Below are 16,958 nucleotides of genomic sequence, written 5' to 3'. Positions count from 1 at the left end.
TGAAAAGGGCCTTTTTTAACAACTGAAATTTACATTATTTTTCAGTTTTTGGTAACCTAAACTTTCTTTTTTAAACTTTGGCAGTTTACCGCTTAGCTTTGTACCATTTCTGGTTATTCACTGGACTTGAACTGCTTAAATTTCAGTAAAAACTGAAAAATGGGGGTGTTTTAAAACTCTTGACCGGTCATGTGTGTGTGTGTGTGTGTGTGTGTGTGTGTGTGTGTGTGTGTGTGTGTGTGTGTGTATGTATGTATATATATATTTATATATATATATATATATATATATATATATATATATATATATATATATATATATATATATATATGTATGTATAGTTAGATATTGGCCCCTGGCCGATATCAGCAATTTTTCAGGAATCGGCCAGTTTGGAGTCAGTGTGATTACCAACGACAGTACATACTGCATACAACCCAGAAACCTTGAGTAGCTTTCACCCTTGTTTTGGGGGGATTTCAATAAACAAATTTTAAAAACAACATTGTATTATAGAAGAGCTGGCAATTGTCATGGGACAGGTGGAAAGAAGTTGGCTCGGTAATTTAGAAAACATGTTTATACGGCAGCTTGGAAATCGGTTGTGATTAAATGTATTTTGCTTTGAAATTTACAAAGATAAACCATATAACCTTTATTGAAGCACACCTTGATCATACAAAATAAACAATTTCTTTAGAAACAGTCACGAGGACAGAGTAAAGCATGATCGTTCAGACACTGCTGCGGTAAAAGTTAAAACCTCCACCACCCATCATCATCATTATAAGATACAGGATGAAACTTTGCTACCACAGCGCCCCTAACCAGGTATGCAGACCGCACGCGCGCACGCGCGCACGCACACACGCAGAAATACATTAATGCATATGACATCACCATCCCCGTTTTAAAAAAACAAAACATTTTTACAAATACAGTATAAACCTGAACTTCCATTTTACAATAATCTTTCGTCACTGAATATCTACAATAATAATAATTGGTTGCCCTTCACATCCAAAGAAGGCCGTTCCCATGAAACGTGAACCACCACGTCAGGTATTTTTTTACAGTGCAGAAGTTACTGCCTCGATGGCAAAAACACTCTGAGATAACAAGCAATTTAACCTGGTGTTAAGGAACCTCCAAGAAGACCAGACGACTTGCTACCAACAGTCCAGGTATGAATTTGTAAATTGTTCAGGCCAGAGCCGGTGATAACTCGACTACTCTTCGTGAAGGATACTGTGGGATCTTTACCATCCACCAATCAATCCCAACAGATGGGACTCCCAGTTTAACGCCCATCCAAGGGATGGTGCACACATTGACAAATGGCTCTGTCTATGAGACACCGGGATTCTGAAATGAACCCTGGGATGCATGCTTGTCAACTCATCAGCACCACCCCCGTCCTCCCCCCTCAGGCAACATTTATATCCTTTCTCCATCAGCACTCACCCCAAGTTGCCCAAAATGTTTGAAATACTATGAGCACAACTTAATTCCCCTCAACCCCACCAGCCACCACATATCCTTGCAACTCCTCTCATCCCTCTTCATATACCCTCACTGCCTACCAGTGTCTCTTCAACCACAGCTGGTGCCAACCCCCCCTCCCTGCCCACCCCCTGCCCAACCCCACCAGTACCCTGCATGCACCATCCTGCCTGCTCAACTCCCATTCTCACCCTTCCCAAACAGTATGGTCCACCAACATTGAAGGTCTCCATTTGAATGAGAATGATCTCTCCAGTTAAGTTACTGCCATGGCTACAAACAGCGCGTGATGAACAGAAACTTTCTCTCACAGGATGTTGTCAATTGCACTGGGTCTATCCCTGGCTAGTTGCTCTTCCATTTTGACAGGAGCCTCCTGCTTTGGGGATAGTGTTGCTGTCCACATCAAGAACTACATTCCTCACTGTCCATGTTAACCTCTTTGAATACCACTGGTGGCACATTACTCTCCATAACCACCTTATGTTTGTCTGTGTGGTGCACGTCCACAAAGAGATGAAAGCTCCACATTCACCCCTCTTACTGCAAACATGGATTAACCATTAACTAGCTATCCAAACTCACTCTTCGTTATCTATGTTGATTTCAACTGCGAGCATGGCAGTTATCTCGGAGATGGTTCTGCAGCATCCAGCGAGGTATTTCTTCTGTGGCATCTGTGTATCTGGACCAATGTGTAAACTTTGCAGACAAAATATCCTGGTCCTCCTCCGCCCTCTTCATGCTCCCTTAATAAAGTTATTGCGAGAGACAATATGCCTCTGGCTATCGTCGACCTCCATCTCATCTGTGGCTATGACATCCATCGTTTTGGCCGTGGTACTGCACAGGGAATACTGTGACGAAGCAGTAGCCTCCTGGGAGCTTGCTTTCTCAACATGGATGGCAAACCCAAATGAGGACAACTTTCACAAGTGTGCATCAAACCTTAAGCAAACCAGTAAACATCATCTTGTAAATTTAAAGGGTAAACTCATAAAACCCTCCAACCAGTCTGCTCCCACAAAGGCCCACTGCATATTTTCAAGTCTATCTCTGGTGTATGAGAGCTCTCCACCCCCTTACTCAGCTCAAATGGCCAGGCCACAGACTGCTCGAGACATGACAGAATGCCTCAACTGTTTGTGTCTAAATATCGTATAACTAAGCCGTCCCACTGTCCTCATCTTACCCGACCCTCGTAGCCGATGCCTGAAGGACACTTCATATTTCATATTCGAAAAGATAGATAAAGTTCAATTCATCCTCGACTCTGCATTGGAGACAGGCCCAAATGGCATGTGTTCTCAAATCTTGCTTTGCTCCCTTCCCCAGCTCCTGCAGGATGCACATTTTTCCAGTAACTCCCACCTGCATAAACTCACAAAATTCAGGCTTACTGCCCATCTCTGCTCTTTTGTTTCTCGTTTCACCCATTTGTGGAACTGCCTTCCCGAGGCTGTTCAATCCCACTCTTCCCTCCATTGCTTCAAGTTGGCAGCACACCACTGTCATCTGCTATCCTGCCATCCTTACCTGTTATCTTTCCTCCAGCACATTAGCCTCCCCAACCCAACACTCACAGTGGAGGTTCATGTGTTTCTTTTCCTCCGCTCTCTCGCCTTTTGCCCGTTTGATCATGGGCTACTTGCTGCATCCAGCTGTTACCCCACGACGCCACTGTCACCTCATTCTTTCATTTTATATACAAAAGCTAGTAGTTTATAATGCAGCTCTCCGACACTCTTACCTTGTACCAGGTGACATGTTTTATGTGAGTTATCTTGTCGTTTGCTTGGCATGGGAGTCGTACACTTTCACCCAAGGTTGCCGAGATATCCACATCCGCGTTGTGTGCACTTGCTTTACCTGTGAAACACAATATGAAATCAATGTGTTTAATTACTTCTCCGACATCTCTTCAGTCAGTGAAAACACAGATGCTGTGAGTGCTTTCAGAATGATTTTCAAGACAAGTCAAGAGGTTAAAGACTACCGTATAATCAAAATAGTGCTTACCAGTACAATCATCAAAAAAGAGTGCAGAGCACAGTATTTTGTAAAAATAGTTGAGGTTTGGGGTGGGGGTGGGGGTGGGGGGGCGTTCAAAGAATGCTTTGACTCCTCTCACTATCAACCAGAAGCTTCGAGGTCGCTGTGTCATTGGTACATCAGCAGTGAAGAAATGTTGTGGATACAACGCAGATTGGAGTGTCAACCGACTAAGAGGGAAGGGGAGGAGGAGCATCTACTCACAATGATGATGACTGGGAGCCAAACACACACATATGTATGTATATATATATATATATATATATATATATATATATATATATATATATATATATATATATATATATATATATATATCTTTCTAACCACTGACTGATTGATATTAAAGATCGGTGCCTTCCGAATGACGTAAACAGCTGAAATTTTGTGTGCTGATGGACATCGAAGCCAGTACATCGGAAAAAAAAAATCACATAATCGTCGTACAACATCCACAAATGAAAACATAAATAAATGAAAACATAAATAAATGAAAAAATTGCAGGTGAGTGACCCAAGACAATAGGGAAGCAAGGTAATTTTGTGTGCCAATGGACATCGAAGTCAATACATCATGAAAAAAAAATAATAATAAAAATAAATCGCAGAACCCTTGGAAAACGTCCGTAAATGTGAAATAAATTAATGAAAAACACACACACACACACACACACACACACACACACACACACACACACACACACACACACGCACGCACGCACGCACACGCACACACGCACACGCACACACACACGCACACACACACGCACACGCACTGAGTAGGTTAGCACCTCTTAACTGAAATGGTGACCATAAAACCCTGTGCCACACCAGCACTGTAAGCTCTTGACCAACAGGCGGTGCCAACGACACATCCACCCTGTTTCGGTGCCCAATAACAGTTAATACAAACTTTGAGTTGTAGCCGACAAGATAAATGTCAACATTAAATTGGCAAACTGGCTCAGTTGCAGTCTGTTAAAGCACAGAATCACCCACTGTCTAATGCGGTTTCAGCTGCTGCACTGCCAACCCTGACAGCATCGATCAACCCACATGGGCTTCAGAAACTTACTGTTGCCAAAATTGTAGGTGGTTTCGTTAGTCTCGATCAGAATTGGTTGTGAGATTATGGCAACGCCCCATCTGTGTTTCTTCGTCTATATATTTTCACTTAAAATTTTATTTCTCTGCAACTGCTTGTCCGATCAATGCAAAAGTTTAAACATACCAAGGACTCCCCATGGAGAATATTTTGTTGATAACTATGATTTCATAGGTCACATGGTATGGCAGCCAGATTGGATTAATGGAAAAATTGGAGATCTCTGAAACCGCTCCACGAAAGAAATTGAGACTTGGCAGATGTCATCAACTCCCAATGGGGTTTTTCGGGTGTTAACGATGATGTCATCGGTGAAGTGGTATTCCAGCCTCGGAAGGGAAAATAAATTATATCATCACAATGAGTAAAAAATGTTTTCAGTTATGAAATAATGAATCGCCACACCACAGCGGGAAAGCCGAGAGGTACGCATGTTCACTCGGTGTACCCTGGATTTGAATCCCGACCCAGCTCGAAACTGCCATCCCGGTGTTTCACAGGCATGGTGATTCATCAATGTGTGCGCCTTCCCTTGGATGGAGATAAAACTTGGCATCCCATCAGCCAGCATTAGTTGGTGGATGTTAAAGATCCCACAGTGTCTTTCGTGAAGAGTTGACAAGCTAACACCGCCACCATTTGAAAAATTCCTGTCCTAACTCCTTGGTTGAAAATCAGGCCTGGCTAACCAGTTTGTGAAAGAGTTGGGCCAAAAAATTTCCCTGGCCAACCCCACTGCCTTGCACTTGTTTCCCAGATGGTCATTGACCAATGTAAAATGCCTGGTAACATGCTGTCACTATTGAAGTTTGGCAGGTAGTAGGAATGTGCTGGTGATCTCTTTCAACCTTGTCTGTGGTATGTGGGGCATTTTAAAAGTTACAGGAACAAGATACTCATAATTGTCCCAAGATATTGCCAAAAAAAGCAGAATGAAAGAGTTGCATGAAGAAATATGAAAAAGATTTATATTTGAACTTAATAATGTTATACTGTCGGACTCCGCAATCAACGGGGGATACGTGCCTGGAAAATTCCGTGAATATCGAATCCGCGAATGTTGGGGCATTGTTCCAATGGGAAAAAGGGGGATACGTTCCCGGCGGTTCGTGATTCATAGGAAAAAATCAAACATCCCGTGAAAAAAACCGTGATACGCCCACAAAAAAGCAAAACCAGAGAGTTGGTGTAAAAGCCACCCAATGCTCGCCTGTTTATACATTTATCGTTTTTAAAAGACTAGTCTAATAATATTTTTTATAAAGCATTGCAGTGAAGTCTGATCCAAATAATTTTAAAGCAATATATGTATTTGTATATTGCAATCAGTAAAAAAGTGTGGTAGATCAAAACATTAGAAAGGAAATAACTTGCACCAAAAACTTTAACATTTTCACGCTGGCGCAGACGCTCACCCCGGGGGTATCGCTATAGCTCTCAGTTCTTCGAACAGGCGAGCTAAAAAATACGCGAATACGCGAAGCACATGGCTGCGAATATAGAAGCAGGTCATATGTTATCAACTGCGAATATGCGGGGTCCACGAATAGCATGTCCGACAGTACTTGCCATTTGTCAAACCTTGAAAAAAAATTGCTTTGTACCAGGTCCTCACACTTTACACTTTCAATATGGTTCGGGTGGCACATGTGCGATTGCTCTTTTAGCCCTTTAAGTGACAATGATACGTGTTGTGTGTTTTTGCAATGGATGGTATTGAGTGATGAACAACGACTGTATGATATACAGAACTCGTTTTGGACATCATGTTCCACCCTGACAAGTCTGAAGGGGTTGAAGGAGTTGCCAAATTTTTCTTGACTTCCAATGGCACTACAAAGTGTTCCAAATAATGCCCGAGCAGTATTTGACCTTTAAAAGGAATTTAAACCAGTCACATACACGACATGGTCAAAAGTATGCGGACACCCCTTCTAATTGGTGGATTCGGCTATTTTCAGCCACACTCATTGCTGACAGGTGTATAAAATCAAGCACACAGCCTTGCAATCTCCATAGACAACCACTGGCAGAAGAATGGGCCATACTGGATTGATCAGTGACTCATTGTGGCACAGTCATAGGATGCCACCTTTCCAACAAGGCAGTTCATCAAATTTCTGCCCTGCTCGAGCTGCCCCGGTCAACTGTAATATAAGTGCTGTTATTGTGAAGTGTAAACGTCGAAGAGCAACAACAGCTCAGCCGTGAAGTGGCAGGCCACACAAGCTCACAGAATGGGACTGCTGAGTGCTGAAGCGCATAGCGTGGAAAAATTGCCAGTCGTCGGTTGCAACACTAACTACCGAGTTCCAAAATGACTCTGGAAGCAACGTCATTACGAGCACTGTTCGTCGAGAACTTCATGAAATGGGTTTCCATGACCGAGCAGCCGTACACAAACCTAAGATCACCATGCGCAATGCCAAGTGTGGGCTGGAGGGGTGTAAAGCTCACCGCCATTGGACTCTGGAGCAGTGGAAACGTGTTCTCTGGAATGATGAATCACGCTTCACCATCTGGCAGTCTGACGGATGAATGTGTGTTTGGTAGATGCCAGGAGAATGCGACCTGCCCGAACGCATAGTGCCAACTGTAAAGTTTGGTGGAGGAGGAACAATAATGGTCTGGGGCTGTTTTTCATGGTTCGGGCTAGGCCCCTTAGACCCCTTCCAGTGAAAGGAAATCTCATCGCAACAGCATACAATGACATCCCAGATGATTCTGTGCTTCCAACTTTGTGGCAACAGTTTGGGGAGACCCCTTTCCTGTTTCAGCATGACAATGCTCCCATGCACAAAGCGAGGTCCATACAGAAATGGTTTGTCAAGAAAGGTGTGGAAGAACTGAATTGGCCTGCAGAGCCCTGACCTCCACCCCATCAAACACCTTTGGGATGAATTGGAACACCAACTGCAAGCCAGACGTTATCACCCAAAATCAGTGCCCAACCCCACTAATGCTCTTGCGGCTGAATGGAAGCAAATCTCCTCAGCAATGTTCCAACATCTGGTGGAAAGCCCTTTCAGAAGAGTGGAGGCTGTTAGAGCAGCAAAGGGGCGACCAACTCCATACTAATGCCCATGATTTTGGAATGAGATGTTGGACGAACAGGTTGTCCACATACTTTTGGCCATGGAGTGTATCTTCCAAAGTTGAGATAGTGTTTGAATCACCAGAAACAAGTGAATGGGAAGTCAAGTGCATTGGAAGGAGATGCAAAGGGAAAGAAAGGCCAAAAGGAAATTGGGGACTCGAGTGGTGAGTGTGAGAGCTTACAAAAATGAATTTCACAGCATTGTGTTGACAATGAAACAATATCTGTGCTGGAACATCAGGCCTCCTCCCGAAATACCTTTTCTCAAAAGTTAATTAGACCGAGCCAACCAAATGCAGGGAGAGTATACGGCTGTTCTTGTCACACAATGACTGATATTCGACTTTTACAATCGATCATATCCTATGCCTTAAAATCAGTTTAAATGCATCTGACAAACGTACCTGCACAGTTTAAATGCATCTGACAAACGTACCTGCACAGTTTTGACTGAAAAATGAGGGGTTGTTTTTACATTTTGATGTACCATAGTCTTTACAGAAGCAATTTCTTGGCAAGGGTAAGGACTGGGTGTTTTGCAATTGCCTTCCCAGCATTGTTTGTCCGTGCTCTATTCTTTAAATCCCGAGCGTCGAGCAAGGAAGCAGTGCACCTTTCTCAACACTTTTTTAAAGTCTTTGGTATGACTCGGCTGGGGTTTCAACCACCAGCCTTCCCCTAGACTCACAACGGATGCTTAACCACTACGTCGCCGAGTTTGGTCTGAAAAATGAAGTACAAAAGGTATAAAAGATATAAAGTAAGAACAATTTACCAGTCAGACCTTCAGCATTAATTTCCTCTTAAAGGCCGAAAAGGTCAACTGTTCTTACCTGAGCCAAAGAGAAAATTTAAACGAACGTAACTTTACTCAAGTTTGAAAGAATCAGTCTGGGAATACAATCGTAACTTGTAAAACAGTCACAGCTATCCAAGTTCATATTTGGTACTCATCACAAAAATGTACTTCCATCCTTTATTGAACCAGGACAACCAAAAAGGGGCCTCAAATGGGAAAGATTAGCTTACCGAATGTAAATTCGATCTTGCGGAATAACTGTGGAATATGCAAAATATATATTCAGCGGTTTCGCTTTTCAGGCTTTTCGGTCTGACCACTCAGATCCATGAATCTGAGATCCCATGTTCAAATCCCATGCACTCCGTTGATTTGTCCATCGTCAACTAATACCCTTGTAAGCCATGTAATATTACACTAATTCCTCCTAATCTCCTTGTCCTGCACGTGTTCTATGTGGAAGCCTCTCCACGACCCTTAGTTCATTTGGGAAAACAGGATGAGCTTTCCGGAATATCGATTAGATTATCCAAAATAACAGTATAATGTAAATAATTAGCTTAAAAATGGAAGCAATTGCAGAAAAGCTCTTTCATACTTACAGTAAAAGCACAGGAGTACTTATGGAAGAGATCTTAACAAGCTATTACAGACCATCTGGTAAATCGCATGATTTTGTACTGAGTATGGAATTCCTCAGATATAATTCTTACCAAAAGTAAACTTCATGAAGCGCTTATCAAAAATATTCCATAAAATAAGTGAGAAGGGCATCACAGCACAACAAAAACACACAGAATGGAGGAATATGAAGTCACATGTGAATGTGATGCTCATAACCAGTAGAATATCAAAGTTATATGTAAACGCAAGGCCAGTCATATGTCTCCCACCGGTGATTGATAGCTGGGATCAATAACTGTTACCTAGGCACAACAGCTACTTGCAACTGGAAATAAGAAAAATAAAGATGAAAAAAGAAACTTTTTTAGGTGTTAAAACCGTCGCTGGTTTGAGGGTCGCTATGGTTTGAGACTGCTTGGCAGTCCCTCAATGGTAAAATCAGTGTGCTGCAAAATAGTTCACAAACTTTCTTCCATCTTGTACATTTTAAGAAAACTAACCAAACAACATTGAGCCATCAATATGTTCACATATTATTTTGAACACAAGAACAACGGCTGCAGAGATATTATATTTGACAATGGATGAACGACCTTTTGAAATAGTTTTGTGCAAGTTTCGGTATTTCGGGTAATTTAATAGTACAAATAAAAGGTGGAAAAGCAAACTTCTTACTGCCATTCTTTGATGACCGATGTGATGGTGATCTCATTTTCCTGTGTGTGCATTGCATGTTGACTATTGCCTTGAGATTTCACTTAAAAAGGAATGACCTCAGCGGTAGAAAACAAGCGTGAGAGTCAATCTGATTAAAAACCAGGAATTGCAACTACTTGAGCTCCTGACAAAATCCGAAAAAGAGTATTTGAGGATTGTGTTGAGAAAAGTGTAGAAATATAGAACGAACACGCACGCACACACACACTATCCACTGACCTAGTCTACCACGTGACAGCATGGACAACGTTAATTGATATAGTTCATGAACAGTAACCATAATGTTATGGATAATGGTCATAATGAAGATGGCGGTGTTGGAGACAGTTTATGCATGCACTGGATTCACTAAATATTTTGATGAAAAATTATTACTAATGAGGGGCGGATCCAGGAATTTTAGGGGGGGGGTGCACCAGGCCATCGTGTTGACTGGGGGTTGGGGATTGGGGTTTGGGGTTTGGGGGTCCTACTCCAGGAATTTTGAGAAATTGATTATTGGAAATGGCATTTCCTGCGTTCTTGGAAGTTTTCTGCAGTTCGTTGCGTTCTTCCCAGGCCTGACGGTTCATCAGATTCACGATGATTAATGGGCCAAAGTGGCAAACATTTCCAGCCAATGTTTAGTTTAAAAAGGCCTGTGCACATCTGTAGTGTGAAATGATGGCGTTGACCGTCTGGGGCGAAGCCTGGCACCGCCACGTGCCGAGGCTGCGAAGCTTAGGGCAAGGTTCTCCCCACAAGAGATCAGATAGGACGGTGGAATATTAATTATATTATTTCTCGAAAATGATGTTATTTTGGAAAAGATGGCACTTTTGCTTCGAAATGAGAACGTCACACATATCGTGTTTCAATTGATAGCCGAAGAAGCTGCATAAAGCAACCAAGAAGACCAACACAAGGTAAGCACTTTGCTGTTTCAAACCCTTCCCAAAGTTCCTCTACAGCTATAAAGACGTTCACAAATAGTACGCACATGACAATCCCAATGCTTCACACCCCTCAGCTGTCGGACCGGTTTCATCACTTATTGGCTAGGAGAGCATGGGAGGTGTCGATTTATTTATATAATCTCAGCCACCTGGGTTTAGTTGATTAGGTGATAGCTTATTGGCTATTCCCTCCATTCATAGGTGAGAGATGTGGGTGGGTCTTTATTATTTACTAGCAAATACCACCTGTTGCTTCGCTGACGGGAATACTGAATGGCGGGGGGGGGGAGAAAAGGAGGGGGAAGGGGAAGAGAGTGGGGAGAGAGGAGGGGGAAGGGGAAGAGAATGGGGAGAGAGGAGGGAGGGGGATCGAGGAGAGCTGGGGGAAGGGAAGACAGTGTGAGGTGAGAGGAAGGGAAGGCAGACGTGCGGTGGAACGTTAATTACCGCCCGGACGCATCCAGGGACAAACACCACATGGACGTGTCTGGAGCCAAGCTAGCCGTAGACAAAATCTCTTCCGGATATAAACACTGCCCAGACACGTCTGGAGACATACCCTACCCATACACGTCCGAAGAGAAATCCCGTCCAGACATAACCACCATCTGGATATGTCCAGAGACAGAGAGAGAGAGGGAGGGAGAGGTGTGGGAGGGTGCTGCACTGTAATGAGATGGGGGAAAGGCAAGGATGGGACAGAGAGAGAGATAGAGATAGAGATAGAGATAGAGATAGAGATAGAGATAGAGATAGAGATAGAGATAGAGATAGAGATAGAGATAGAGATAGAGATATATGCTTTATGAAACACACACACACACACACACACACGTTTGGCTGATATCGGCAACAACCCAAAAACCATGCGTAACTTTCATCGAAAAAAAACGTTGCATTTACATAGATGTTTCAGTGATCTGTTCACAAACATTAATCTTTATAAACAGCTGCATCTGACGGGTAGAAAAAAAGATTTGGCTCGGTAATTGAGAAAACATGTTAATATGGCAAACGGCTCGGAGATTTTTTGATTTTTTTTAAACCAGATTTTTTACCAGGCTCAGAAATTGGGTGTTATTCCACAACTTGCTCAGGGTATCGAAACACAAACCACTCACTCAGGGTGAAAGGAGCACGAACCACTTGCTCAGGATGACGGAGCATGAACCACTCGATCTGAAATGATGTGGTGGGCAAAAGCGTGTGCAGTGAGTGAACGAATCGCTCAGAAGGACGTAGCGCGGTACCGCTATAGACTGTAAGGTGTTCTGCAAGTGGCTTAAGCACTCGTGCAAGCACTCCCATTAAATGGTTGATAAGGATCGGTTGGCCAGGCTGTCACTGCACGTCATATAGGATCCTTTTAACTTTAACGCTAGTCTTTACCACATGCAGCGGTTAATGAAATACAATTAATTCGTTCAAATAATTATTTTATCCACAAAAGAGTTTCTGTTCAATGCAGAACAACCCTGGACACATTGCAAAGTTCAATCGTCTGTGAAATAAACATTGCAGATAATCCGCCATCTTGCCTGTTCGTCTGTGCACGGGTCACGTGGTACGTGGGTTGTGAGGTCCGCACAAACGTTATAACTTTTTTTAAGCCCATTTTCTTCTTTTTTACCCGATTTACTTTGATTCCCTGTAGAGCACCTCTCAATACGTCTGGAAATATACACAGATCTGGCAGATGCTCTGGAGAGGCAGGCCCTCTGGGAGACAGGGCTTGAGGCCTAGCAGTGAATGCATTAAATCATATAGCAAAATGAAGCTAAATTTTTGTTGTTACTAATTTTTTTTGTTCTCTCAATATAATTCTCCAAACAGGGGAAAAAGATTAGTTTTATTGTTTGGAAATTTCACATTTTCTTGTGTATCTATGGAGAAGGTGGGAACATAGCCTTGCTTGCTTCAAGTGAATAGGTATATCAGCTTAGTTATAAGACTCGTTATTTATTTAAATTATCAGATTTCACAACAGATTTCGACACTTGTTTAATCTGGATGACATCCGATCCTCAAAACTGAAATAATATTTCGATGATATACTTTAATTAGTCCGTGAGAGTCGATCATGCAAAATCGAATCACATAATGCATGAAATCACTCCAAGGTTCTAATATGAAAACTATACAACTTACAAAAGCGATGTATACAGCGATTCGTAGATATGATGAACAGGCATTTTTTTTCAGTAATATGATTGAGGAAAGTGAAAACAACAACTTTATCGTTAAGAAATCGATGCGGCCTGTTCCATGTCAGGGAATGGTTGAGCAGGTCAAAAAAAACATGGCGGCTTCAGACCCCAGCGAGGTTACCAAGGAAACGCCTTAAGACCCCAGAGAGCGAGGTGGCCGAGGATCGCCTGTTGAAGTATATAATTAAATAATGCCTTTAATTATCTTCAGAAGGGGGATTTTAATGAACCCAAACATCCAATTTTCACTCTTGCACTTCCTTGGAGTATTCTTAGTATGCATGCAAAGTTTCAGGCTGCTAGGTTTTATGGTTTTGGAGTTATGGAGGAGACGTACTGACACACAAGCACACTGACATTTGTTAGTATCGATGTATTGACTGTTTTTGACATTTGCACGTGGTACCTGCTTGGGAGCCTCGTTGGTATGCATTGTTGTCTGCGCTATCACTGATGATACGCCAATAAGCAATTAATCTGGTCCGGCAGCAGAGGGTGTGTGCAGCGTTGGGATTCTCATGTGTGTACTGCATGTGAATATCTTTATGGCTGCAGCAGAACTTTGGGAAGGGTTTGAAACAGCAAAGCACTTACCTTGTGTAGGCCTTCTCGGTTGCTTTATGCGGCTTCTTCCGCTCGAAGAGCATGGGAGGTGTCAATATATTTATATAATCCGAGCCACCTGGGATTAGTTGATTATGTGAGTTAATTGGCAATTCCCTCCACTCACAGGTGAGAGATGTGGGTGGGTCTGTGTGTGTGTGTACACATATATATATATATATATATATATATATATATATATATATATATATATATATATATATATATGTATATATATATATATATATATATATATATATATATATATATATATATATATATATATACATACATATACATACACATTACTAAAACTCTCATCTTGTGTGTATGTATGTATGTATGTATGTATGTTCCCGAAATATAGCCAAAACGGTACATGATAGCGTAAATATTTTAGGGCCACCTTACTCACCATTCTCCTGCGGTGTGCAGTATTAAGCTTCATTCAAATCGGGCAACGAAAAAAATTATTAAAAAATCAATTCCCGATTCAGTGAAGTACCCTTCGGGATTATTTGATCAATGCAAACAACCTCAGCAGTATGGAAGGTTTTCTGAAGCTATCTTTTTTTTGTTGTTGAAATGATTTTTTTTTTTTTCATCAACCGCTGTCACAACGGGAACCCAACGGGTTCACGGGTCGTCTCCTATGTATATCAAATAGAACAAGTGTATGTCCAGCCATGAACCCACGTGACTTTGTCTTTTAATTATGCATACTGTTTGAACGTCTATTAATTACATACTATTGCAAAGTACCTTTTAAAGCTTTAGAGTTTAGACCCTTTAGATTTCTGACACCCCTGAGACCTTTGAAGACCCTTTAAGACCCTCTCAACATTTTAGACTCTTTAGATGCCGTCAGACATTTACATCATTTCAATCCCGATATATCTTTAGACCCTTTGGAAACCCAAGACCTTTAAGATCCTTCAAGACCCCTAAGACTCCCTAAGACCCTTAATACCCCTAAGACCTTTATAACCCTGAGACATAAATGACCTCAAAGACCCTATAGACACTCTTAGACCCCTTAGACCCATTTAACCCTTGGACCCTGAAGACCCTTAAGACCCGTAAAACCACGGAAACCCATAAGATCCCATAGACTCTTTAGAACCCTTCGACAGTAAAGACGTCTAATACCCTATAGACCCTGTACGACCCCTACTACTACACGGACTCTGTGAGACCCTTTATAACCCTTACACCCCGAAGACCCTAAAGACCCAAACGAGCGCCAAGACTGCTATGACCCTTTAGAACCCTTGTACACTAAAGACCTCTAAGACCCTGTAGATCTTCCATCCCCCACTTGACCCCTTAGAACCCCAGGACCCTTCAGAACCCTAAGACCCTGTAGATTCCATTAAACTCATTAGACACATTATAACCTTCATACCCCCTTCGACCTCATAGACCCCTTTTATATTTAAGATCATTTCAACGCTTTAGACACCTTGAGACCCCTTCACCCTTTAGACCTTTAAGAACACCCTTTTTAAACCTCGAGACCTTTTTAAATAGATCCTTCAGACCATTCCACCCCCTTAAGTCCCTTGACTACATTTAGACCCGTTTGACCTAAACATCCTTCAGACAAGCTCAACATGTTTAGACCTCTTAGACCCTTGACGATTTGGAGCTTGAGACCTTTAGAATATTTAGACCATTTTAGACACTTTAGATCCCTTTCGACCCTTTAGACATTTACATCCTTTAGAGATGAGACCCTTTAGACCATCTCGAACCTTTTATGCGCACACCACACAAATATCTAATCTTCTTGCAAAAAAAAGACCACTTTTTTCAGCAAGTAATGCACAAACTCGACCCACCAAGATGATGGGTACTCTACTAGCATTACTGAATGAGCAAAATAAGAAATGTAATAATTTTTCACAACGTAAAATGCTGCCTTTTGGGATGGTCCGCAAATGCTGCCAATACGTACTGCTGCCCACAATCCCATAAACAAATAAAGAAAAGGAAAAAAATGTAGTTATAAAATATGGAATATACCAAAGTTCCAACACGTAGTTTTGTGATTAATTTTACAAGGATAGCTAATTGTGGATTAGAGCTGCTTGGACTTGCTGCGCAGTTGCTGGGAATACAAGAAGACTGCCTTGAAGTAGCCAGCCAGGGGAAGAAGCCATGGAATGAACATGTCATTTCTGGCAAGAGCAGATAGTGTAAGTAGCCATGTATAGACTGGGTTGGCACACAAGCCACGCTTACGAGAACCGTTGGTTTGATCTGTCAGTCGGTAAAAGGCTTCATCGACTTCACTCGCTGAGAAAACAGAATTTCCTGGAATGAATTATAGTGTATAATATGATCGAGTTTCATTTTGGCGCGTCTGCATTCAAATATAAGGTCTTTCTCAATCAATCAAAAAAAACAACAACTTTATGAACCATGGTCACACCTGTTATTGTTAATAATGGTTCCCATTGGACCTACTAATAATATTCTTGCCACCCACCTTGAAAGCTTTCAGGAATGGCCACTTGTTTTGTTTTTGCCATTTAATGTTTACAAGCGAATGCTCAAACAAGAGCTATTGCATCTGATGTTTCATTTTGAATGTCTTGTTTAACATCCAGACATGGGGTCGAGTGTGGATTTGTCCAAAATCAAGTCTTGTCTCAAATCAAGTACTGATGCATACGATTATGATTGATTGAACATTTGTGCCTTTTACTTTATTTTCATATTTAGCCAATCCCCACACACAGTGGAATACAGGGTTTTGCAATTGTGTGTGTGTGTGTGTGTGTGTGTGTGTGTGTGTGTGTGTGTGTGTGTGTGTGTGTGTGTGTGTGTGTGTGTGTGTGTGTGTGTGTGTGTGTGTGTGTGTGTGTGTGTGTGTGTGTGTGTGTGTGTGTGTGTGTGTGGTCTTCATTTATAGACCCCTTTCTACATTTAAACGTTTTGGAAGAATTGGTCTTAGAGACTGGACTTTCAAAGAACTCCAAAATAAGTAACGATCATAAAATAGACTTGATACAACAACATATAAATCACTCAAAAACGAGAAAACTGTTAGTTCCAGATAAACACCATAAATTACCATTCATTTAATGGATCCCCCCGAAAAAAAACCACAAAAACCCTTGTATGATGAGGTAGTATTACAGGGACGATGAAACTAATTTTCAATACTTGAAAAACTACCATGAAAAGGTGAGTTTTTATTCTGGTATTAAAAAAATTATGGATCATTGATAATGCCAAACCTATAAAATCGATAATATCCACAACACTAATAACAAGGGTAAGGCTTAATGTTTATCAACTTATGATTTTT

General features: G+C 41.7%; 1 protein-coding gene across 1 annotated transcript in view; it reads right to left on the bottom strand.

Moving 5' to 3' along the window:
• The window catches only part of LOC147029515 (cell surface glycoprotein MUC18-like), a 136,560-nt gene that overhangs the window by 43,797 nt on the left and 75,805 nt on the right, over window positions 1–16,958 (bottom strand). The window contains exon 2 of the mRNA XM_085872592.1: window positions 3,254–3,372. Coding sequence (XP_085728718.1) covers window positions 3,254–3,372 — 119 coding nt within the window. The remainder of the gene's footprint in view (window positions 1–3,253; window positions 3,373–16,958) is intronic.

Source organism: Eptatretus burgeri, chromosome 3, assembly GCF_056783735.1.
Source record: "Eptatretus burgeri isolate ZD-2024b chromosome 3, Ebu_testis_v1, whole genome shotgun sequence".
NCBI lineage: Eukaryota > Metazoa > Chordata > Myxini > Myxiniformes > Myxinidae > Eptatretus > Eptatretus burgeri.
This window is presented reverse-complemented; position numbering and strand designations above follow the sequence as displayed.